The sequence below is a fragment of the Taeniopygia guttata genome, chromosome 27, assembly GCF_048771995.1.
Source record: "Taeniopygia guttata chromosome 27, bTaeGut7.mat, whole genome shotgun sequence".
Taxonomy (NCBI): domain Eukaryota; kingdom Metazoa; phylum Chordata; class Aves; order Passeriformes; family Estrildidae; genus Taeniopygia; species Taeniopygia guttata.
This window is the reverse complement of record NC_133052.1, coordinates 1,159,943-1,183,510: the sequence shown is the minus strand read 5'-3', so window position 1 is coordinate 1,183,510 and position 23,568 is coordinate 1,159,943. Positions and strand designations below refer to the sequence as shown.

The 23,568-nt window shown below is 45.8% G+C and overlaps 2 protein-coding genes and 2 long non-coding RNA genes across 4 annotated transcripts in view; 2 read left to right on the top strand and 2 right to left on the bottom strand.

Moving 5' to 3' along the window:
* LOC115490683 (uncharacterized) overlaps positions 1-23,568 on the top strand; it is a 39,596-nt gene that overhangs the window by 14,436 nt on the left and 1,592 nt on the right. The window lies entirely within an intron of this gene.
* On the top strand, positions 1,766-22,201 carry LOC140680709 (uncharacterized). Its single transcript, XR_012052070.1, has 2 exons — positions 1,766-2,760; positions 21,449-22,201. It is a non-coding gene; the product is annotated as an uncharacterized lncRNA (long non-coding RNA).
* On the bottom strand, positions 3,417-6,872 carry HOXB5 (homeobox B5). The gene is made up of 2 exons (XM_041721549.2): positions 5,874-6,872; positions 3,417-4,816 (listed from the first exon to the last, which is right to left on the bottom strand). The coding sequence occupies exons 1-2, from the start codon at positions 6,421-6,423 to the stop codon at positions 4,569-4,571; spliced, it is 798 nt and encodes a 265-aa protein (XP_041577483.2). The 5' UTR covers positions 6,424-6,872; the 3' UTR covers positions 3,417-4,568.
* Positions 8,637-12,384, bottom strand: HOXB6 (homeobox B6). Its single transcript, XM_041721550.2, has 2 exons — positions 11,881-12,384; positions 8,637-9,904 (listed from the first exon to the last, which is right to left on the bottom strand). Exons 1-2 carry the CDS (start codon positions 12,296-12,298, stop codon positions 9,645-9,647), a joined length of 678 nt encoding a protein of 225 aa, XP_041577484.1. The 5' UTR covers positions 12,299-12,384; the 3' UTR covers positions 8,637-9,644.

Genomic DNA, 23,568 nt, shown 5'->3' with positions numbered 1-23,568 from the left:
TTGGAAAACCCCAAAATCTGCTTTTTTACCCCCTCGAAACCCCGAACTATCTGCGGGAACAAATCGGAAAGGACGGGTTTAAAGGTTAAAAATAAAACCCCAAATTGTGGCTCCTGTGGTGCCAGGGGGTTTGGAGGGGAAGTGTGGCCAGGAATACCCAAAAAATGAAATTTTGGGAGTGGGGATGGATGGATGGATGGATGGATGGATGGATGGATGGATGGATGGATGGATGGATGGATGGATGATCCATGGGATTTTGGGAACACGAGGATTTTGGGGTCCAGGCGCATCCCAAAGGCACACGAAAGCCAAAGTTTGGATTTGGGATCAGGAAAATTCAAATTTGAACCCAAAAGGGACGGGGAGGGTGAAGGAGGAGCAGGCCACTCCTGATCCCACCCCAACGCCGCCAAATCCTGCCCAAAATTGGGGAGAAATAATCGCTTTTGAGGCCAAAATTCCCTCCAAACATCAACTCCTCCTGCATCCCACCCAGCATCTTCATCATCCACGGGAAACAACCGGGGAGAGGCCCAAAATTCCCGAATTTTCAGAGCAGAGGGGGCTCAGCCCCAAAATCAGCGAAGATTTTGGGAGCCACATGGGGCAGGGCAGGAAAAGCAGCCCGGGGAAGGAAAAGCGACCTCCAAAGTGTGCGAAAAGGGGGGAAAACACCAAATAAATACAAAAAGAGACGGACATGTGTCCACCAAATGTGCTCTGAGGGTGAGGAGAAGGGAGAAAGAAAAGGGAAAAAATAATAAAAAGGGGAAAAAAGCAAAGCTTGGGAACGCTGCAAGTCCTAGAAACGCCCCAATTCTCAGCAGCGCTTTGGCTCTGAGTTCATGTTTTTAACTTAATTTCATTTTTTTGTGGAGGGAGGAGCCGCTTCAGGTGCGAAACCCCTCTCATAGATGCGATAACTGAACTTCCAAAAAAAAAAAATAAAAAAAATACCCCAAAAAAACCCCACAGCAGCTTCTCTACGCTTGGAATTTGGGTTTTATTCATTTTTTTTAAATTTTTTTTTTGCTTTACCTGCCCAATCTGTGCGGGGAGCCCAAGGCCGGGCCCGCGGACACCTGCGTGTTTATTTTGTTTATTTTCCCGAATTTTTGCCCTTGGGCAGGGGGCAGGGGAGATGCGGGGCTCCAGATGCAGCAGCAGCAGCTCCTGTGATTATTTTTCTGTAGCACTTCAGGCCGGGCCGAGACACAAGAGTGGTCATTCAGTGTCTCCAGATGGCAGGGACGGAGCGCGGAAATGTGAGGACACTCGATCCCATTAAATGTCTGCGCTCGTTCGGGGGGGGGAAACCCGAGAGGGCAAAGAGAAGAAGAAAAAAAAAAAAAAGAGGGGAAAAAAAAAGAGAGAGAGAAAAAAAAAAGAGAGAGAAAAAAATGGAGAGAGGAAAAAAAAAAGAGGAAAAAAAAAGAGAGAGAAAAAAAGAGAGGGAAAAAAAAGAGAGAAAAAAGTGAGAGAGGAAAAAAAATGAGAGAGAAAAAAAAGAGAGAGGGGAAAAGAAAAAGAGAGAAAAAAAGAGAGAGAAAAAAGAGAGAGAAAAAAAGAGAGGGGGAAAAAAAGAGAGAGAAAAAAAAAGAGAGAAAAAAAAGAGAGGGGAAAAAAAAAGAGAGAGGAAAAAGAAAAGGAGAGAGGAAAAAAAAAAAAAAAGAGAGAGAGGGAAAAAGAGGCAAAACCAGAAAGGCCTGAGGCAAAAAAAAAAAAAAAAGAAAAAAAATTTGGAAAAAAAAAAAGTAAAAAAAAAATATATATAAACCCAGCAAAACATCAAAAACCCAAATAAACAAGAAAAAACCCAAACAAGCAGAGCAGCGAAGTGGAGGTGGGGAGAAAGACAAGGGGAAAAAAGCGATTTTTCTTGGGCCAGCAGGTGAAAAGGGCCGCGAGGCGAAGGTGAGAGCGCGGCGGGGCTTTGAGGTGTAAAAAGGCACAAAAAAAACCCCCGAGCCACCTCCGCGTCCTGCGAGCTCGGGGCACGAATTTACACCGATTTCCCCCCATTTTTCAGCCTCTTCCACGCCGAGTTCCCAGGCCTGGGGATGGAGAACTCCAGGCTGCAAAATCTCATTTAAAACCAGGATTAAACTCTCAGAGTTGAGCCAGCGCCGCTTTGCTCCCCTCCAAAGAGATTTTTTGGGGTTTTTTTTGTTTTTATTTATTTGTTTTTAAAGCAGAGAATATTTCAGGACTTAACTCGGAGCGGTGAAAAAGCGGGACACGCAAAAAAAACCCCAAAAAACCCAAAAAAGCATTGCGGAGAGTGCAGTTTTGCGGCGTTTATCTCTCATCTGGAAAAGCGCTCAGCCACTGCCGCCCCTGACAAGCCAAAGGCAGCAGTTAAAGTGTCACTTAACATTCTGGAGAATGTGAAATATATTGTACATTGTCAACTCCCCAAAACCATAAAACTAACTTTATGGACCTCACGTGACTTTTGAGAGCCAGTGAGGGGTATCTGCCTCAGCTCCGGGCGATTTTTACGATCTAACTTCCAGATAAAACCCCCCCTTATCCATTTGACATCTAAATGTCATACCCACTTTTGGGGTAGTTTGAGGAAAAAAAAAAAAAAAGAGAGAGAGGAAAAAAAAAATAGCGGAAAAAATAGAAAGAAAAGAAAAAAAAATCAAATTACCAAGGGGAAGGCGAGCAAATGGTTTGGGATCTGACAGTCCACTTCACATCCCTCTCAAAATCACTTAAGAAGTGCCCAAACATGGGAGAGATTAAAGTTTGGTAAGTTCCGAGTAACTTTGCGTGCCCGAGGTGCCGGAGGCCGCTCCGAGCTCCGCTCCAGCCGCTTCAATCCCAGTTTTCCTCCCTTCCCCGGCCGCCAAATTTGCCGAATTTGCCAAATTTCTGCGAGCGCCACTCGCGGTTTCCGTGTTAAACCAGGGATTAAAGAGGGAAAAGCCCCCCAGGAGCAGCCGAGCTCGTTTTTAGCTCAGAATTTCTGATTTATCGCCCCAAACAAAACCTCGCCCCCGGGACCCTCCGGAGCGCGGCTTGGCGCGGCCTTTGGTACCTCCGCTGGCTTAAAAATTGGATTTTTGGGTTTTTTTTTACCCCTGGCCGAGCATCCCCGCACACCGTGGGGATAAAATCGCGGTGGGGCAGCTCGGAGCGGCGGAACCTCCTCGGCCGAGGCGTTTTTGGGGCTCTGCGCGGGTTTGGGGGGGCGCGGCTGCCTGGGAACGCCGGGATTTGGGGGGATTTGGCGGATTTTAGCGGATTTTAGTGGATTTTAGCAGATTTTAGCGGATTTTGGCGGATTTTGAGGCGTTTCTGATGCCCAGGAGAGGCTGAGGAGCTGCCGGGCACCTCGGGGGTTTTTAGGCTGCGGATTTCGGAGGGGTCGGGGGGGGAAGAAGGCGACTGGGAGCCTTTGTGAGTCGGGGGAAAAACGTTTATTTGACTTCCAGTAAAGCTACAAACAAATACAAAAAGCTTCTTGGCAAATTGCTACCAGGCTGCGAGACATGACAGATGCCATTTTTACACAGAACACCGCATTCACTCTGCCCACTACCACCCGGCTATTACTCACGGCAGAAATATTTCTAATATTTACAAACATCAGAGCACTCCAGCGTCGCTCTCCGCTTTTATACATATTTTTCTTCTTTTTTTTTCTTTTTTTTTTTTTTGCATTTTTTCCTTTTTTTTTTTTTTTGAGTTATTAATCATTGTTATTATTATCAATTTTTAATAGTGAAGTTCACCCACGTCTAACAGTACGCCTTGGAATTAGGCTGGGATTAGAAACCCCGGCCTGGAGTTTGGACTAAAACACAGACTGGACAATTTTAAGACAGAAAGATACAAGAGCTGCTTCTTTTTTTTTTTTTTTTTTTTTTTTTTACTATTTTTTTACCATTTTCCCCATTTTTGTTGGGTTTTTTAAATACTTTTTTTTTTTTTTTTTTTTTTTGCGACTGTAGTGCAGGAACCCCCGATTTTCGCTTAGGCAGAGAAAAAACTCACCCAAGTGCAGTAAACTCGGAAAAAAATGGGGAGGGGGCAAAAAAAAAATCAAAAAAAGAAATCCCAGCAAATAAACAACCCAGCGTATCTGTTGTGGATTTATAAATAAGTTAGAACATTCAAAGGGCTCACAGAACACATGCCAGCTTTCCAGAAAGCACCAAGAGCACGGACACAGACATTCAGAAGAACAACGAGAGCAGGAGGAGCATCTGGAAATAAAATTTAATATTTTTTTTTCTAAACAAACACCAAAAAAACCAAACAAAAACCAAACCAACCCAAAAACTCCCAAAAGAGAACACGCCACGAGCTCAGTCCTGGGCTAAGGGTACCAACAGGAGCTGGAATTTGGGATAAATCAACCACAGAAGGTGCCTCGCTGTACAGTACTCCGAAATTAAATCTGCGGCCTTTTCTTTATTTATTTCATTATTCACTCGGGGTTTTTTTGTTGTGGTTTTTTTGGGTTTTTTAAATTTTAATTTTTTTTATTTTGTCTTCTTCTTCTTCACTTTTTTTGTGTGGTTTTCCCCCCGGGCTGGCGCTGGAGGAGGGTTTCAGGGCTGGAAGGCGCTGCCCGCCGAGGCCAGGCTCATGCTTTTCAGTTTGTTATCCTTCTTCCACTTCATGCGCCGGTTCTGGAACCAGATTTTGATCTGGCGCTCGGAGAGGCAGAGCGCGTGAGCGATCTCTATTCTCCTCCTGCGGGTGAGATATCTATTGAAGTGGAATTCCTTTTCCAACTCCAGGGTCTGGTAGCGAGTGTACGCTGTCCTCGCCCTCTTCCCGTCTGGTCCAGTCATGTCTGGGTAACACGGACAACAGCGGGTTTGCGTTTGCTTTTTCTGATCGCATTTCATCTATTTTTTTTTTAATTTTTTTGGGCCATTTTAAGCCTATTTTTTACGCGCTTTTTTTTCCCCCCCCACCCCGATATTTTTTTTTAATGGAAAGCTGCGAATTCCCCCCAAATATCAGCAACCCCCCTCCTCTCTCTCCTTTTTCTCCCACCCCCACCTCACACGTGTGAAACCCCCACCCTCGGCCCCTCCAGACGCGACATTCCCCACTCGAGATCCATAATTTAACCGGGGAAGCGAGCTCTGGGAATCTCGGCCCTTTTTAAATATTTTAATTATTATTTTTTTTTAATTCCCTGGCTGTTCCCGGGGACTCCTGGCAGGTTTTAGCGCCGCTTTTTTCTCCATGAGAATAACCAGAATTGAGCGCAGAGAGGGAAGCTGGGGGTGGCTCGTCCCTCCCGCGGGTCTCCTGGCGATTTTTGGGGGGTTTGTCAAGGGCAGCTCGTCAGGAATAAAAGGCAGAAAATCAGAGCCCCATCTGCGCCTCGAGTGCCGTTTTAATGGTCAATTCTTCCCTTTCCGACCCCCCCGCACCCCACCCCGAGGAACACCCCTCTCGCCTCAATTTTTAAATTACCTTTTCCCACCGCCCGCACGGTGCTAAGAGCTTGGGGGGAAAATAAAAAACCCAAAAACGCCGATTTGGCGGCCAGGAGAGCGAAACTAAAATAAAATCGCCCCCCCCGAAACACAGAAACACAGAGACCCCCTCCCCAACCCTTCCAGGCGCCAGAGGCAGCTCCAGAGCGAGAAATACAAAAGCAATAAATAGCTGCGATTCTGATCAAAGCGCCTCCGCGGAATAAAAGGAAGGAGAGAGGCGGAAAAATAAAGGGAGTGAGGTTGAAGGGGGGGTTGAGGGGAAAAAAAATAGGGTGAAAAAGAGGAAGAAACAGCGGAGAAAAAGAGCGAGGCGGCGGTGGAGGGGTGGGGTGGGGTGGGGGGGGTTGTGCGGCAAAAAATAAACAAGCACAAGGAGGGAAAAAGAAGTAGCTGTACCATGGCTAATGTGAAGTTTCCTCATCCAAGGGAATATCTGAGGTGCCTGCCCTTCTGTCGCTGCCGTGGAGGTCGCGATGGGCTCTGCCTGCGCTCGGGGGATGCTGCTGCTTAGTGGAGTGCCCTCGTCGGCTCCCGAGGACGCGCTGGTCTCGTCTAGTTCTGTGAAATTTGTGTTGGTGCTGCTGGCAGCAGGAGCCTGCTCGGAGGGGGACGGGGCGGGTTTGCCCCCGTGGCTCTCGCTGTTGGAGCAGGGCAGGGAGTCGGGAGAAGATAAGGAGCAGCTGGACGCCTGTCTAAACCTGCTCTCCTGAGCTGGAGAAGGGAAACCGCGGGAGCTCTCGCCCACAGCCCCAAAGTGACTGGAGGAGGCCGAGCGGTTGATGCTAAGGTCCATCCCATTGTAGTTGTAGCCATAAGAGCTGGAATGCATGGTGCTTGAATCTCTGTAAGAACCGTTCATGGAACTGCCGGTCCCATAATTTAGTAACTGATAGTCGGGGCCATTTGGGTAGCGCCCTGAGAACGAGTTTACAAAGTAAGAGCTCATTTGGGTTATTTTGGAGGGCTTGATTTGTGGCTCGTGGTCGTTATAACCCCGTGCTTGACGATTTATGATGTATTAATGAATTATAGCGATGCACTGTACTTCGTTTTTGCTATGTATGCGGCCAAATATGGGGGGAGGGTGGGGGGTGCGTTTGGGCGTCACGTGCTTTTGTTGACCAGTCGTAAATTCTCGCTGATGACCTCAGGAGGTAATTCATGCTCTATGGTTACAAATAATGACGAGCGCGGAGCCGTTTTAGGCCCAAAGTCGCCCCAAATCCGCCGCCGCCATCGCCCCCCGCCTGGGCGGAGCGCGCCACCTGCCGGCCGCGCCGCGGCAGCGCAGCCGCGCGGGGCCCCCCAATCCTCCTCCTCTGCCCCCAAAAAAACCCCAAAAATTCAAAATATCCTCGTCGCCTTCACTTTGATTCAGCTCGGTTTGGATGTTCAAAAAAACCACAAAAAAAAATAGAAAAAAAAGGGGAAAATTCGCGGAGGAGAGGCTGCGGTGCGTCCTGCGGGGCCGGGAGGGGTCCGGGCGCCCCCCACCCCGGTTCGGGGTTTTGCTGGAGAATTTTTGGGTTTGTGGCGTTGGAAAAGTTTAGGAGGAGGTTTGGGGTGCCGGCGAGGCCTCTGGGGGTGTCCGGAGTTTGGAAGGGGTGAAGAGGCACTGCGGGGAGTTGAATTTTGGGGTGGTTTCTTCTCCGCGGTTGTTTTGGGCAGGAAAAGTCGAGGTTCCTTCAGCGCGGAGCTCGCACTTCAATTCTGGAAGGGGGAAAGAAAAATACCGGGGGGGAAAAAAGAGGTGGGAGAAAGGAAAAAGAGGCGAAATCCGGCCGGTGGGAATGGTTGACAAGGTCGCTTTAATTTAGGATGTTCCCGCTGCTGAGCATTTCCACGTCCTCTTTGAGCCTTGAGCTGTCTGTTTTTTCCTTCCCGTTTGTTGACCTGCAAGGAACATCGGGGAGCAAAAGCGCTCGGAAATTGGGGAAAGCGTTGGGAAAGAGCTGGGCTTTTTAGGCATTACTTTCCTTTTTTTTTTTTTCCCCTCTCCTTCTTCTCTTTTCTCTGTGTCTCTCCTTTTCTCTGTGTCCTTTTTTTAAATTATTATTTTTATTAATTTTTTTTTCCCTCCTCCTCCTTCCGAGGCAGTTCAGGAATTTCATGTGCTCGCCTGCAACTCGTTGGGAGCGATGCGCCATATTGAAAGTGACATATAATTATAATAATTACGGGCAATGAAAAGCGTGGCAATAATAGTAAATGTCCTACAGCTGTGAAGCTTCTGCATGAATTGATTTTAAAAGTGAGTGGCATTAAAAGCGGCTCGTGGCGCGGGGGGACGCGCTCCCACCCGGGGGCTCCTGGTGGCCACGAGGTTCTCTCCTCGCCTTTTCCTCCTTTCCAGCCCCAAATCCCCCGGCTGATAAAAAAGCGCCTCTGCCCTCATTCCATTGCCCCGGAACGCGGGGGAAAAGTTGGAGATTTCGCAAGAAAATTCCTCGCTGAGAGCACCAAACCTTCCCCCGTCCCATCCCCAGCCAAGCCGAGCAGCCGCTCGCAAGAGAAAAATCAAAATCTGCCCTTTCCAAACACCTTAATTCAGATTTTTTCCCACCTTTTTTTTTTCCACCCCCCCCACTTTAAACCGACGCTCACTCCTGGCGCTGAGAATTTTTTTTTTTCCGGGGTAAATTCTTCAGAAATCTGAATTTTAAAATTTTTTTTTTAATTATTCTTTGCGCCACGTTTCTGTTTGGTTTTTTTTGGGGGGAGCAGATGTTTGAAAGATGCTGGGCAAATGTTAAATGTTGGGTATCTCGGGTAGACAAATGAGAGCGCGGTTTTGCCCGTTTCCGTGATTTATTAGGGAGATGGGACGGCGTTTCGTCATAACTCTTTGTACTGTAACAATAAAAAAAGAAAAGAGAGGGAGAGAAAAGAGAGAGAGCGGTGCTGGAGGCAGAAATGTCAGCCAGGAAATACCGCGGGTGAAAGGGCTCCCATCGCAGATTACAGCCCAAAAAAGGGGGGGAAAATCCGATTTTTGCGTCCGCTGTAACTTCCGTGCGCTCCGAGTTGCGCGGCCGGGCAGATCGGGAGGTTTTGGCAGGCAGAGGGGAGCGAAAATCTCCTTTTCACCCCTCGAGAATCCCCCTGGAAAAGGGAAAAATCAACAGAAACGCGGCGCGAATAATGACAGGGGAGGGGTGGTGCGGGTGAGATCCAGGACTTGGCTTTTATTAGAGAATTCCATGGTCATACCTAAGACAAACTCCAAACACAACACGTACAAAAATTAATAAAATAGAACTTTCTGTCGTTGTTCTTTTTTTTTTTCCCCTTTTTTTCCCCCCCTTTTTTTTTTTTTTTTTTTTTTTTAAACCTTGTAGGTAGTACTCGTTCTTTCAGTAGATTTGTTTTCCTTTTAAAAATAAAAAATAAAAAGGCAAAAAATTAAAAAAAAAATACACCCCAAAACTAATCACAAAGAACTTCAGGGTTTGATTAATTTACCAAAGGAGTTAAAAAAAAAAAAATTAAAAACAAAAGAAAATTAAAAAAAACCCAACTTATGCCAACCGTGCATGAAACATTTTTACAAAATTAGGACAAGAAACACCCCAAATGACATATATTGCAGCACTTCCATTAAATACAAGAGTTAGCAGATTACTAACAGTGACACCAAGGGTAGAAACACGGCTAGGAGTCCTTTTTTTTTTATTTTTTTTTTTAATTTTTCCCCCCTTTTTTCTCTTTCCCTTTCTTTCCCTCCTCCTCTCTCTCCATCTCTGCACTTTTTAATTATTATTATCATTATTATTAAATTTCTTGTATGGGGGGGCGGAGCGGGAGGGAAAGGGAGGTGTGGGAAGGGCAGAAAAACTCAAAACGCGACTAAAAGCCTGATTTTTTGTTGTTGTTTTTTGTTTCTTTCTGGACAAAATCATCGGGAATTGGAGTCCGGGGCTTTGGTAGCCCAAACTTTGCGGCCACAAAGTGTCAAAAAATCCCAGCAAGGAGCGGGATTTTCCTCACCCCCCTCCTTACATTTCAAATTTTTTTAAGCGCTTTTTGCGCCTTTTAAATAACTTTTTTTTTTGCTGTTGTTGTCGCGCTTTTTTTGTTGTTTTTCTCTGTTTTTTTTTTCTCTGTTTTGTTGTTGTTGCTGTGGGATTTTTTTTTTTTAATTTAATTTTTTTTTTTTAATTTCGCCGTTCACTCGGCCGCCTTCTCCTCCTCCTCCTCGGCGCTGAGCTGCGAGGAGCTGAGCAGTTTATTCTCCTTTTTCCACTTCATGCGGCGGTTCTGGAACCAGATTTTGATCTGGCGCTCGGTCAGGCACAGCGAGTGCGCGATCTCGATGCGGCGCCGCCGGGTCAGGTACCGGTTAAAGTGAAATTCCTTCTCCAGCTCCAGAGTCTGGTAGCGGGTGTAGGTCTGGCGGCCCCGGCGGCCGCTGGGCCCGAAGGAAGAACCTGCGGGGGGAAAAAGCAAAAAAAAAGGGGGAAAAAATTTAAAATATAGCGTAAAAACAAAAAAAAATTAGGGGATAAAATATAGGGAATGGGAATAAAAAAAAATGAGAGGTGGGATAGGGGGAATGGGGAAAATAGGGGTGGAAATAATGAGGAAAATAGAGAGAAATAGGGAAAATGAGGGGGAATAGGGAAAATAAGGGGGCAATAGGGGGAATCATGAGGAAAATTGGGAGAAATAGGGAAAATGAGGGGGGAATAGGAAAAATTAGGGGGGAATAGGAAAAACTGGGGGCAATAGGGGATATAATGAGAAAAATAGGGGGGAATAGGGAAAATTAGGGGGGAATATGGGGGAATAGGAAAAATAAGGGGTAATAGGGAAAATTAGGGGGGAAATATGGAGGAATAGCGGAAATTAGCAGAAAGTATGGAGGAATAGGGAAAATTAGGGGGAAAATAGGAGGGAAATTGGGGGAAATTGGGGGAAATGGAGGGAATAGGGGGAAAATAGGGGGGGATAGAAGAAAATAGAGGGAAATAGGGAAAAAGGGGGAAATAGGGGGGAAATGCGGGGAAATAGGGGGAAATGGGGGAGAATAGAAGAAAATAGGGGGAAATAGGGGGAATAGGGGGGAATAAGGGGAAATAAGGGGGGAAATAGGGGGAATTTGGGGGAAATAGGGGAAATAAGAAGAAATGGGGGGAAATAGAGGGAAATAGAGGAAATAAGGGGAAATATGGGGGGATAGGTAGAAATAGGTGGTAAATAGGGGGAAAATAGGGGGGAATAAGAAGAAATAGAGGGAAATAGGGGGAAATAAGGGAAATAAAGGGAAATAAAGGGAAATGGAGGAAAATAAGAGGAAATAAAGGGAAATGGGGGGACACAGGGCAGGGGTGAAGAGGGAAGGCGAGGCTGATTTTTGGGGTGCTGCGGGGGGGGCCGCGCCTTCCCAGAGCCCTGCGCAGCTCCGGGACAAGCCCGGCCGGGCAGGGGGGGTCAGAGCCGGGCTTTGGGCAGCCAGACAAGGCCGGATCCATCTTTTTATTCCGGGATGAGGGATCGCAAGGTGTTCTCCACCCCCACCGCCGCCTCCCAGCCTGCCGGCCGGCCCTAATAGATCGGGGCATTTAAGCAATAATGAAGTGAATCGATCTGCCCAAAGCCCGCATTAAAGAGGACACAACACTCCATGTCCCCGCGCTAATGGACATCAATTTGGAACTTAAAAGGCAACAAATGCATCTAAACATGGGCAAGGAGAGCAGCGAGGCTTTTATTGTTTTTCTTCCCCCCTCCCCCGTTTAGCTGATTTAAAAAAAAATTTATTATAATTCGGATGGAGGAAACAGCACTTAAAGAAGTCGTATATCACCGAGGAGGGGGGAAAGAAAATAAGGAAAATCCTCCCCAGGCAGACTTTTCATTAGGTGCGAGTCGCATTAAAAATGCAACCGACTGCCTTCAAATATTTAAACACTTTTTATATCATTTAATTCTGGCTCGGGGGGAGAGAGAGAGAGAGGAGCTGCGTGGGGGCTGTGTGTGTAGAGTCATCCAGATCTGATTGAGAAAAGATATCTCCCTGTGCGTGTGGGGCAGAGACAGAGACAAATCGCTGTAGCTGAGTGACACGCGAACTGGAATGTGGCAAAAAAAAGGGGGAAAAATTAAAGAAAATGAGGGAGGGAGGCAGAAATTCGGAAATTCAGTTTTGGGGTTGAGACGTTTCTAGCTCAGGGTGGAGTGGAGGTGGGGGGGGAGGGAATCTTGGAGCGCTGGGAAGTTTTGGTGCGAGTTTGGAGCCCAAGTTCCCCGCTGGAAGTTTGGGCTCTCCGAGTGAACCTTCCTGCTGCTCCCCTCGCTCGCTCTCTCTCTCTCCCTGGCGGTAACAAATAAGAAAAATGGGGGGGTGGGTGCGGGGGGGGAGGAGGAGATTGCCGCATTTATTTCTGTAAAAGAGTAAACTCACTATTGCAAGAGTTCATCCGCTGCATCCAGGGGTAAACCGGCGCGGAACACTTTTGCTCCTCGCTCTCTGCGAAGGCGCCCTTGCCCTGCGCGCAGTCCGGCTTGCGCGGCTCGGCGCCGAACGGGGACAGCTCGTCCAGGCTGCCCGGCCCGCACGCCGCCTCCTTGTCCCGGAAAAAGCCGCCGGGCCCGTAGTCGCAGGCGGAGCCGCGGCCGCCGAACGCCGCGCTGCTCTGCTGGTAGTAGGAGGAGGAGGAGGAGTAGCCCTTGTCCTGCGCGCCCGCGGCTCCATAGGTGCTGGGGTAGTGCCGCAAAGGATCCGCGTAGCCCGAGGGGTACAGCGGGATCTGTCCCAGGAAGGGCTCCTGCCCCGCCGCCAGGCTCACCGGGAAGGTCGAGTTGACAAAATAAGAACTCATCGGAAAGAGGAGAGAGAGAGAGAGATTCCCCTTTTTTTTTTTTTTTTTTTCCTCTTTCCTTTCCCTTTTTTTTCTTTTCTTTTTTTCTTTTTTTTTTCTTTTTTTTTTTTTTTTTTTGGCGGCGCGTCTCTGTGTGTGTGTGTGTGTGTGTGTGCGTGCGTGCCGTCCCTTTTTTGCCCGGGCTTTATGATTTGTTGTGTTTTATAGTCCAAGTGGTTTAGCTATTAGTGGTATATCGGAGATTGGGTTTTAGCTGAAGGGAGATGGCGTGGTGCCAGCGAGGGACACAAGGAAATACAACCATCTGATCACGGGCTGACCAATAGCAGGCGCCTGAGGTTGCAAAATAGCACCCATGAGGAGCTGAGATTGCACCAGGGACCCCCAAGAACAAACCGTCCACCCCCTTCTTCCCTCCCTTTTAAACAACAGCAAGGCACCCCCTTAACCAAATATAAAATATCTGCCGAAAGAAGCTTTCTCCCGGCGCGCTGCGAGCTTCATAAATAAATAAACGCGCGCTCCCCCCCACCTCCTCCTCCTCTTCCTCCTCCTCCTCCTCCTCCTCTCCCTCCCCCGGAGCTCGGCGCCGAAATTTTTATATTTACACCCCAAAAAGCGCGCTCGGATCCCCGGCGGAACGGTGCGGAGAGGGGGAAAACCAGAAAGAACAGCAAAAACAACAAAAAAAAATTAAAAAGTTAATTACTCGCGCTCGCCAAAACTTTAACCCCTGGGTTTGCGAAACGCCCGAGCGCTCCGCGCCGAGTTCCGCGCAGCAGGGCGGGGAAACGGGGCAGAAAAAGGGAATTAAAAGTTTGGTTTTTTGCGCCAAGTTTGCAGGGAGCGGAGCCCGCGGAGAAATGGGGTTGGCTCCGGCAGCAGAAATCGCTTTTGACAAGTTCGGCGGCTCCGCGCTGGGTTTAATTAGCGGCAATTAGCGCTGCCCGCCCGGCGATGGAGCCCGGGGCTCGCTCTGCATCCGCCGCGTCCCCTCGGTGCCCCAAAACTCCGCGTTTCGGGCAGAAAACGGCAAATGGGGAACGGGAAACGGGAAATAATGGGAAATGGGAAATGGGAAATAATGGAAAATGGGAAATAATGGAAAATGGGAAATAATGGAAAATGGGAAATGGGAAATGGGATATAGAAAATGGGAAATGGGAAATGGAAAATGGGAATATTTCCCTTCTCCTCCGGCCCCAGCCCGCTCTGCTCCAGCCGCCGGCCCCGCATTGTGCCCTCTTGCGTTTTTTTGTTCATCCCACCCCGCGCCCGACCTTTTCTGGCTAAAAACGAGCCCAAAAAAAGAGCCCCGGCTGAGGGAGAAAAGCGGAGTTTATCCATCCATCCCCCCGTCCCAGCCAGTCCGCGCCACAAAACACCGAATTTTCCTCATTTAAACCCCCGCAAAACGTAGCGCAGAAAGTCTCCGAGCCCCTGAAAGCTCCACTTTGCTCTGGTTTAAATCTTATTATTATTTTTTTTTGCTTCGCCCGGATTTCCTCTCTTGGCTCTACCTGCGCATCCCCCCCGAGCTCCTCGCTGGCTCAAGGTGGAGTTGAAGCTCCTCTCACCGCCTTTTTTTTTTTTGGTTATTGTTGTTTTTTGGCTTTTAAAGGGGGAAAAAAAACACCAAAGTCACAGCAGCAGAAAGACGCGGTCAAAAAACCAACCGAACCAAAAAAAATTTTTTTAAAAAGGAAAAGGGAAAAAAAGGAAAATAAAAAAGGGGAATAAAAATAAAAGCAAAAGGGAAAAGGGAAAAGGAAAAGAAAAAAGTGAAAGGAAAAAGGAAATCAAAAGAAAAAAGGAAAATAAAAAGAAAAGAGGAAAATAAAATGAGGAAAATAAGAAGTAAAAAGGAAAATAAAAAGAAAAGAGGAAAATAAAAAGTAAAAAGGAAAATAGAAAGAAAAAAGGAAAATAAAAAGGGGGGGGAAAGGGAAAATAAATAGTAAAAAAGGGAAAGAAAAAGGGGAAAAAAGGAAATAAAAATAAAAAAAGGGAAAGAAAATCCGCCTAACTGAAGGCCAGCGCCTCCCCCCCGACCAGCAGCGATTTCTCAAGGGTTTGTTTCCTGTCCCAATTCGTGCCCATCTGTCTGGCGGGGCTGAAATCCCTGGAAATGCGGGATTTACGCGCAGAATTTACACTGCACATCTCGCACGGAGCTGCCAGCGCCGCTGCTCTGCCCGGGGCCGGAGCGCCTCGGAAAATCGGGATTTTATTAACAGCGAATCGCTCGGAAACGCCGCGGTTACCCCAGCCCGGCCCGGTCCCTCCGCGGCCGCGCGGGATCCGCAGAATTCAAGGAAATACCGAAATTCCAGGCGGAGGAAGTGGTTTTCCACCCTCCACCCCCTCCTGCAGCGATAGCTCCGATATTTGTTTCCCCCTTTTGTGTGTGGAATGCACCCAAAGTTGCCAGGGTTAAAAAAAAAAAAAGGAAAATTTAAAAATAAATAAATAAAATAAAAGGAGGTTGAGAGGGAGCGATGAGTAGAGAAGAAGAGGGAAAAAAGAGGGGGAAAATTAAAAAAAAAAAGCTGAAAATAGGGGAAAAGCGCTATTTCCCTCTTTCTATCTGAAAGGAAAAAAATAATTAAAAAAAAAGCTTTGCAGGAGCTGGGCGGTTCTGATGAGTTTCGCAATTTTGGTGGCTCTGCGATTATCAGGAGCGAGCAGCCCCCGTATGCAAATTTGTGAATTTTTTTGGGGATGTCCTGCCAGCCCAGCTGGTGAGGAACAACCCGCCGGAAAAAAAAAAAAAAAAAAAAAAAAAAAAGTAAAAATTGTTTACTCTCGTGTTTTCCGCCACTCCTGCCATGGCTCTGCCAATAAATCCCTCGAAATAATTTGGGAAAGCATTAAAAAATGGGGAAAAAAAATCAAAAAATCTCCCAGCCGCTGCTCGTTATGATAATTTGTGGTGGAAAGGGGATCTTTGCAGGGTTTTTTGGGGGGGTTTGAAAAGAAAATAAAACCGCACTAATTGAAGCCGGCCGCTCGCTAATTGCGCGTTGTGACATCTCTGGAGATTAAAAAATATCTTTATTCTCGCTCGACCCTATCGCTGCTTGCTCGGGGCAGGAGAAGAAGCAAACTTGACTCTCAAGGTGGGAAAAAACCCACAAAAAATCCCAAACCTGTCAAATTTTCCTCGTCCCGAGGGTCAGGCCCGCGGTGTAATTGATTTGCCACCTCTGGTACATTGAAATTCGAGCAGGGGGCTTAAAGCGCACTAAATCTCCCGCAATTGAGCGCTCGGCTCAGGGGTGGCTTCAATTCCCTGTCCGAGGGCTCGAAAATCGGAATTTCAAATTGAAACCGCCGCCTCGGGCCGCAGGAAATCCGAATTTGACCCATTTTTTATTTCTTTTGGGCGCCTCCAGCTCGGGCGGGAGGAGAAAGTCCTGGAGTTAAAGCGGGATGGGAGGGCGCCGATTTCGGCCTCAAATTAAAACAAAAATAAATAAATCCAGGAGTTAGGTCTGCAAAAGAGCAATAAATTGGGGAGGGGGCTGGTCTTTAATCAGATTTTGGCCTGATTTCCTAAAAAACCACCAAAATTTCAGGTACGAGGTCTGCAGAGGAGCAATAAACTGGGTAAGAGCTGGTGTTTAATCAGATTTTGACCAGATTTCCTAAAAAAAAACCCCAAATTCCAGGCGCGAGGTCTGCAAAAGAGCAATAAATTGGGAAGGGGTCTCGTCTTTACTCAGATTTTAGCCTTATCTTTAAAAGAAAAACCCAAATTCCAGGCGCGAGGTCTGCAGAGGAGCAATAAACTGGGGAGGGGCTGGTCTATAATCAGATTTTGGCCAGATTTCCTAAAAAAGACCCAAAATTCCAGGCACGAGGTCTGCAGAGGAGCGATAGATTAGGGAGGGGGCTTGGCTTTAATCAGATTTTGCTCCCAACTTCTAAAAAAAACCCAAATTCAGGCGCGAGTTCTGCAGAGGAGCAATAAATTGGGGAGGGGGCTGGACTTTAATCACATTTTGGCCCCAACTTTTAAAGAAAAACACAAATTCCAGGCGCGAGTTCTGCAGAGGAGCAATAAACTGGGCAGGGGGCTCATCTTTAACCAGATTTTAGCCTGATTTCCTAAAAAACCCCCAAATTCCAGGCACGAGGTCTGCAGATGATCAATAAATTGGGGAGGGGGCTCATCTTTAATCAGATTTTAACCTGATTTCCTAAAAAATCCCCCAAATTCCAGGCGCGAGGTCTGCAGAGGATCAATAAATTGGGGATGGGGGTGGTGTTTAACCAGATTTTAGCATGATTTTAACCTGATTTCCTAAAAAAAACTCCACAATTCCAGGCACGAGGTCTGCAGAGGAGCAATAAATTGGGCAGGGGGCTCGGTTTTAACCAGATTTTAAACTGATTTCCTAAAAAAACCCCAAATTCCAGGCGCGAGGTCTGCAGAGGATCAATAAATTGGGGAGGGGGGTGGTGTTTAACCAGATTTTAGCCTGATTTTAACCTGATTTCCTAAAAAGACCCCAAATTCCAGGCGCGAGGTCTGCAGAGGATCAATAAATTGGCAGAAGGCGCAGCCCCGATTTCAGCCGCCTTTCCCCGCCTGGCAGCCGTCACTCAGAGCCAGGGCATAAATAAAGATAAATTGAATTATTTCGGGGCTGGACGCGTTCTCCGGCCGCTTTTTCCTCGCCCGCTTTTCCTGGCCAGGAGCCCCGCGGAGCAGAGGGATGAGGGGATTAAAACAACACCCAAATATTCCCTAAAACAACACCCAAATATTCCCTAAAACAACAGCCAAATATTCCGCCAGGCCAGCAGAACAGAGCGCGGCTTGTGCGAAAAGCTGGCGCCGGAAAAGTTCCGTGGGTTGGTGCCAATAAAAAAATTAAACTCTCTTTTTCATTATTATTTTTTTAATTTTTTTTTTTTTTTGCCTTTTAGGTTGGTTCCAATTAAATAAACGAAACTCTCTTTTTTATTATTATTTTTTAATTTTTTTTTTTTGCCTTTTAGGTTGGTTCCAATCAAATAAATGAAACTCTCTTTATTATTATTATTATTATTATTATTTAATTTTTTTTTTTTTGCCTTTTAGGTTGGTTCCAATTTAAAAAAAGAAAGAAACTTTCTTTTTTATTATTATTATTTAATTTTTTTTTTTGCCTTTTAGGTTGGTTCCAATCCAGTAAATGAAACTCTTTTTCTTTTTTTCCTTTTTTTTTTTTTTTTTTTAATCTTTTTGCCTTTTAGGTTGGTTCCAATCCAGAAAATGAAACCCTCTTTTTTATTATTATTTTTTTAAATTTTTTTTTCCTTTTATTTTCTCACGGGGAGCTGGAACTCCCGACCCTTCAGCAGCGAGAACGCAGCGGGGGTTTCCCCACCGAGGGAATTATTGCGGCCATAAAGCCGAGCCAAGAGCACGAAAAGAGCTGAAAAAACCCTTGTTCTTGGAAGGCAGACACAGAAAAAAACCCAAAAACCACTGGCGGCCGCTCAGCCGCTCCCGCACACCCAAAATCGCTCCGGAAAATCACCCCGAGCTGCTGCGGGCTCGGAGCGCTTAAAACAATGAGCCCCGAAGGTGTTTAAACAAAAATAAATAAATAAAAAATAAATTAAATTTTAAAAAGATCGGGAAAGCGGCTGGGAGTTAATTTGCAGCGATTGAAGTTTAATTTACCTGGCTGCCCCAGCAGCGCGGAACAGCCTCGCTAATGCAGATGGAACGCGGCAATCAGCGCCTGCCAGGGCTTCATTAGCGAGGGCGGCTAATTATTAACAGGAAATCAAATTAAACGCGGGGGGAGGAGGGAGAGGGGGGCACGGGGGGACCCCGAATGTGCCCACCCCGAACGGGGAGCGGGAGGGGAGTGCTGGAATTGGAATTACAGCCTGGAACAAATTCTGCTGCTGCTGCTGCTGCTGCTCCCGGGGGAAAGCGGGCCCTCCCCTCCTTTTTCTGATTATTTATTTTATTATTTTATTTTATGTTATTTTATGGTTTTTTATTTTATTTTATTTTATTATTTTATTTTATTTTTTATTTTATTTTTTATATTTTATTTTATTTTATTTTATTTTTTATTTTAATTTTATTTTTTATTTTATTTTAAAATATTTTTATTATTTTATTTTATATTATATTTTATCTTATTTTAATTTTTTCTATTTTATTTTATTTTATTTTATTTTATTTTATTTTATTTTATTTTATTTTATTTATATTTTATTTTATTTTATTTTATTTCATTTTTGAGTTTCCCCCACCACCCCAGAGCCTCCAAGCAAGAGGCCAGCCGGGTCCGGTGTAATGTGGAATTACAGCCTGGAACAACTTCTGCTGCTGCTCCCTACAGAAACCTGGCCTTTCCCCCTCCTTTTCCTGCTTTTTAAATTTTATTTTATTTTATTTTTGAGTTTCCCCACCACCCCAGAGCCTCCGAGAGAGAAGAGGAGGGACAGGCCAGGGGGGGCTGGTGGAATTGGAATTACAGCCTGGAACAACTTCTGCTGCTGCTCCCGGCACAAACCTGGCCTTTCCACATCCTTTTCCTGCTTTATTTTATTATTTTATTTTATTTTATTTTATTTTATTTTATTTTATTTTATTTTATTTTATTTTATTTTATTTTATTTTATTTTATTTTATTTTATTTTATTTTATTTTATTTTATTTTATTTTATTTTATTTTATTTTATTTTATTTTATTTTATTTTATTTTTTATTTTATTTTTTATTTTAATTTTTTATATTTTATTTTATTTTCTATTTTATTTTATTTTATTTCACTTTAGAGTTCCCCCAGCACCCCAGAGCCCCGAGCGCGGCATTTTCGGGGGGAAAAGCGGAATTATTGCGGGCCCGAGCAGTTGCCAGGAGACTGCGGGGCAGGAGGAGGAAAGGCGGAGGGAATTTTAAACCAAGGGGCGCGCATTGTCCCGGCAGAAACTTCAAAGTGACCCCCGCGACGCCCCCGGAGCGCGGACCCCGCCCGGAGCGGCCCCTGCGGGCCAGGAGGGAGCCCGAGCTCCGCGTTTTAGTGCGTTTATTGCGTTTTATTGCGTTTTAGTGCGTTTATTGCGTTTTAGTGCGTTTATTGCGTTTTATTGCAGCGTTTTATTGCGTTTTAGTGCAGATTATTTCCCTTTAGTCCTTCTTGTTCCTTTATTTTTTTCATTTTATTTTATTGTCTTGCATTGTATTTATTTTTATTCTGTTTTTCTCATTGTATTTCCTTTTATTGCATTTTATTCCATTCATTTCATTTTTCTCGTTGTATTTCATTTTATTGCATTTATTTCATTTAATCTCATTTCATTAATTTTATTTCATTCTATTTCATTTTATTTTATTTTATTTTATTTTATTTTATTTTATTTTATTTTATTTTATTTTATTTTATTTTATTTTATTTTATTTTATTTTATTTTATTTTATTTTATTTTATTTTATTTTATTTTATTTTATTTTATTTTATTTTATTGTTTCATTTCATTTCATTTTATTATTTTTTTTAATATATTTTATTTTATTTTATTTTATCTGCGCGCCCCACTGGCTGCCGGCCGGGCGGATTTGGGGTTCTTCAGACATCAAAACTCCTCCCCACCACCCCAACCCCCAAAAACCCGAATTTCCTCCGGTGCGAGGCGGAAGAACCGCGGGGAAACCCGGGGGGGAGACGCGAGGGGGCTGGGGGAGCCCCCCGGGACCCCCCGGTAGCCCCCCGGGACCCCCGGTAGCCCCCCGGGACCCCCGGTATCCGCCGGCCGCCGCCGCTGACGGTAGATGGCAGCAGACGGCGCGGAATGGGCGAGCACCGGGGGGCCCCGCGGGAGCTTTGATTTCCTTTTTATTTCCCTTTTTTTATTTCCCTTTTTCTATTTCCCTTTGATTTCTCTTTTATTATTTCCCTTTTATTTATTTCCCTTTGATTTCCCCTTTATTCCCCCTTTATTTCCCTTTTATTCCCCTTTTATTTCCCTTTTATTCCCCCTTTATTCCCCTTCTATTTCCCTTTTATTCCCCCTTTATTCCCTCTTTATTCCCCTTTTATTTCCCCTTTATTCCCCTTGTATTTCCCTTTATTCCCCTTTGATTCCCCTTGTTATTTCCCCTTTATCCCCCTTTATTCCCCTTTAATTTCCCTTTTATCCCCCTTTATTCCCCTTTAATTTCCCTTTTCCCGGCACCGGGGGGACAGGCCAGCAGGGGGGACACCCCCAAATCCCCCCATCCCTCCCCCCACCCCGGCGGGAGGTTTGGGGCGGTTCGGCGGGGAAATGGTTAAAAAAAAACCAACAAAAAACAACATTTTGGACCCGCGGGGGTTCCACAAGTGGCCGGCCACGCGAGGTGTGGAAGAATCGCCATAAAAATCAAGTTTTCACCCCCCATTAATTGGTTGGGATTCGGTTTTTTCCTCCCTTACACGAATAGGGAAAAAAAAAATAAATTAAAAATCCACCGCAGCGCAAAGATCAAAGATCGGGGGAAAAGGGGAAATCGAGGCCGGTGAGGGATGAAAAATAACAGGTTCGGGGGGAAAAAATCGCTTTTTAAAAATGTCTTTCTGTTTATGACTCGCCCTCATTTACCCTCTTGCACCCGATAATTCCGGCTCGGCTGAGACAAATCGCGCCTCATAAATCGGTTTATGCTGAAATAATGAATTTCCTCTCGCCCCTGCGCGCTCTCATTTTCTTACTTCGCACCCGCCTCGCCTCACGCCAAGATTCAAACGCCCACCCCTGAAATATCGAGGGGAAAAACTAAAATTAAATGAGATTTAAACCGATGCCCACTCCGGATAAAGGTTTTCCCCCCGCAGGAGCAGCGCGGGCGCGGAACGTGGCGAGGAAAAGCCCCGGCACAGCGCGGGGGCAAAGCCGAGCCCCAAAAGAGCTGCAGAACGCAATTAAAATCCGAGTTTTTATTGCTTCCAACGTCAGCTTCATTTGGGAGTTGGGGAGAGAGAGAAAAAAATAAATTACAATGAGAGCGCGGCGCTCTGGGCTGATTCTTTTTTTTTTTTTTTTCTCCTCCTTTTTTATTTTTTTCCTTCCTCCTCCTCCCTTTTTTGTTTGGTTTTTTGTTGTTGTTTTTTTCTTTTTTTTTTTGTTTTGGTTTTTTTTTTAAACATTAATTTCCAGGTTTCCCCCTCTCCTCCAAGAAAAATCCACCCACACACAACAACGACCCCGGAGAGCGACGCAAAACCCGACGCGGTTCCGCGGAAACTCGGTCAGATTATTGGACTCGCCTGGAGACGACAAAACCCCAAAAAACCCCCCAAAAAAAAACCCCAACAAAACCAAACCCAACGAACTAAAACGCGACAAGTGCCCACAAAGGGCTCGGGGATTTTCAGGCTGCTGCAAAACCTCCAGGTGACCTTCCAAGGCTCCTTTTTCTCATTTTTTCATCCTTTTTTAAAATTAATTTTCATCATTTCTCTCCCTTTTTCTTCCCTCATCCTCTATTTCCGTTTTTTTTTCTTTTTCATTATTTATACCTTTCCTCCTCTCGGTTTCTTTCTTTCCCCTTTTTTCCCCACCTTTTTTTCTCTCGATTGATTTTCCCCCCCCCTTTTTTTTTCCACCTTTATTTCTCTCGTTCTCCTCTCTTTTCCTCGCCTCCAATCTCCTCTTTTTTATTTTTTTTTTTTAATTTTTCCGCCCGAAATTGTCTCTTCCACACATTTCCAAAGCCTTTAATTCCTCCTTTCCTTCTCCACCACCCCACCCTTTTTTCATCTCCACCGCCTCCTCCGCGGGCAGGAGGAGATGGGGACGAAAAATAAAAGAGCAGCTTGACAAATCCATTTTTTTCATTGGAAAAATAGAGAATATATATATATATTTACATATATCACAATAAATGAAGAGAAACGTGTTCTTCCCTTACCTTTTGGCGTCCTTTTCTGTGGCACGAGTGTGAATTTTGGGGCGGGAGAGATAAGCCGTGGCTTATCTGTTGGCTGACAAATATTGTCCCAACCTGAGCGCCTCCTGCGAGCTTCTGGCATTTTTCTGGCATTTGCCCGGAAAAAAGAGCAACTTCCCCCTCTGCAAAAACCGCTCCTGGTGCGCGGTCCCCTCTGCCCTTCCATTATTTCTCAGATCCCCAAAAAAAATTATATATAAATAAATAAATAAAAAATTAAAAATAAAACAGCGGAGAAAGCGAGGGGCGGGGGGGGGCGGGATTTAAAAAATAATAAAAAATATTAAAAAATAGATTAAAATACCCCAAAAAATCGTGCTAATAACGGGGGTAAAAATGTAAAAATTAGTCTGGGAGTGTTTGGAGGGAGCGGAGGGGGGAGCCCGGGGGTGCGTGGGGCTGCGCGGGCCCCCCCTCCCCTCTGCCCCGCTTTACCCTGCCGAGCTCACACACAAAAGTAAAAAAATGTAAAGAGAGAGGGCGAGAGCCCTACAGAGGACACTGATCCGACCCAAGGTGCAGCGGACAGAAGAATGGTGCAATATAACCACATGGGAAATAATAAAAAGTTCATGTTCACGGTTAGCAGTCCACATGACCGGCTCTGGCCAATCCCAGAACCCAGCCACTCATAAAGTTCTATCACAAAGTTGTAAATTTTCATAAAACAACAAGGAATTTATTGCATTTCTTCATGACCGGTTTAACAGCAGTCTTTTTCTTAGCCGCCATCTTTTTTTATATATTTTTTTTTAATTTTTTTTTTAACCAAAAAAAAAATTTAAAAAATCAGGGGGTCGGGGATTTTTTTTTTTTTTTAATTTTTCACCCCCCTCACCCCACCCCTGGCTTGGATATGGGTGGGGGCGTTGGGGAGAAAAATAAATGCAATAACGCCCGATATTCCCGAACAATGAACCCCCCCCAGAATAAAGAGCTGGAGGTTTGGGATGGCTGAAAATGGGGGACAGCACCGTAAAACAGCGGGGTTTGGGGCTCGTTCGCCTTTTTTTGGGGTGAAAATTGGGATTTTCAGGCTGGGAGGGGCAGTGGGGGGTGAAATAAAGGCGGGGAAGGCGCGGGCGGAGCGGGCTCAGAACCCCCCCGGGACCCCCCCGCTGTCCCCAGGGAGGGGTTTTGGGGTGTCCCTGCCTGATCCAAGGTTGGCTTTGCCTTTTTTCCCGGGAATTCGCCCCAATTTTCGCTCCCCCCCCCCAGCGCAGAGCTCCGGCCGGGGGGGGGGCGGCTCCAGCCGAGCCCCCCCCGCTGCGGGGGCAGAGAAAATTCTGGAACCGCTTCTGATTTGATTACTCTAATTATTCTAAAA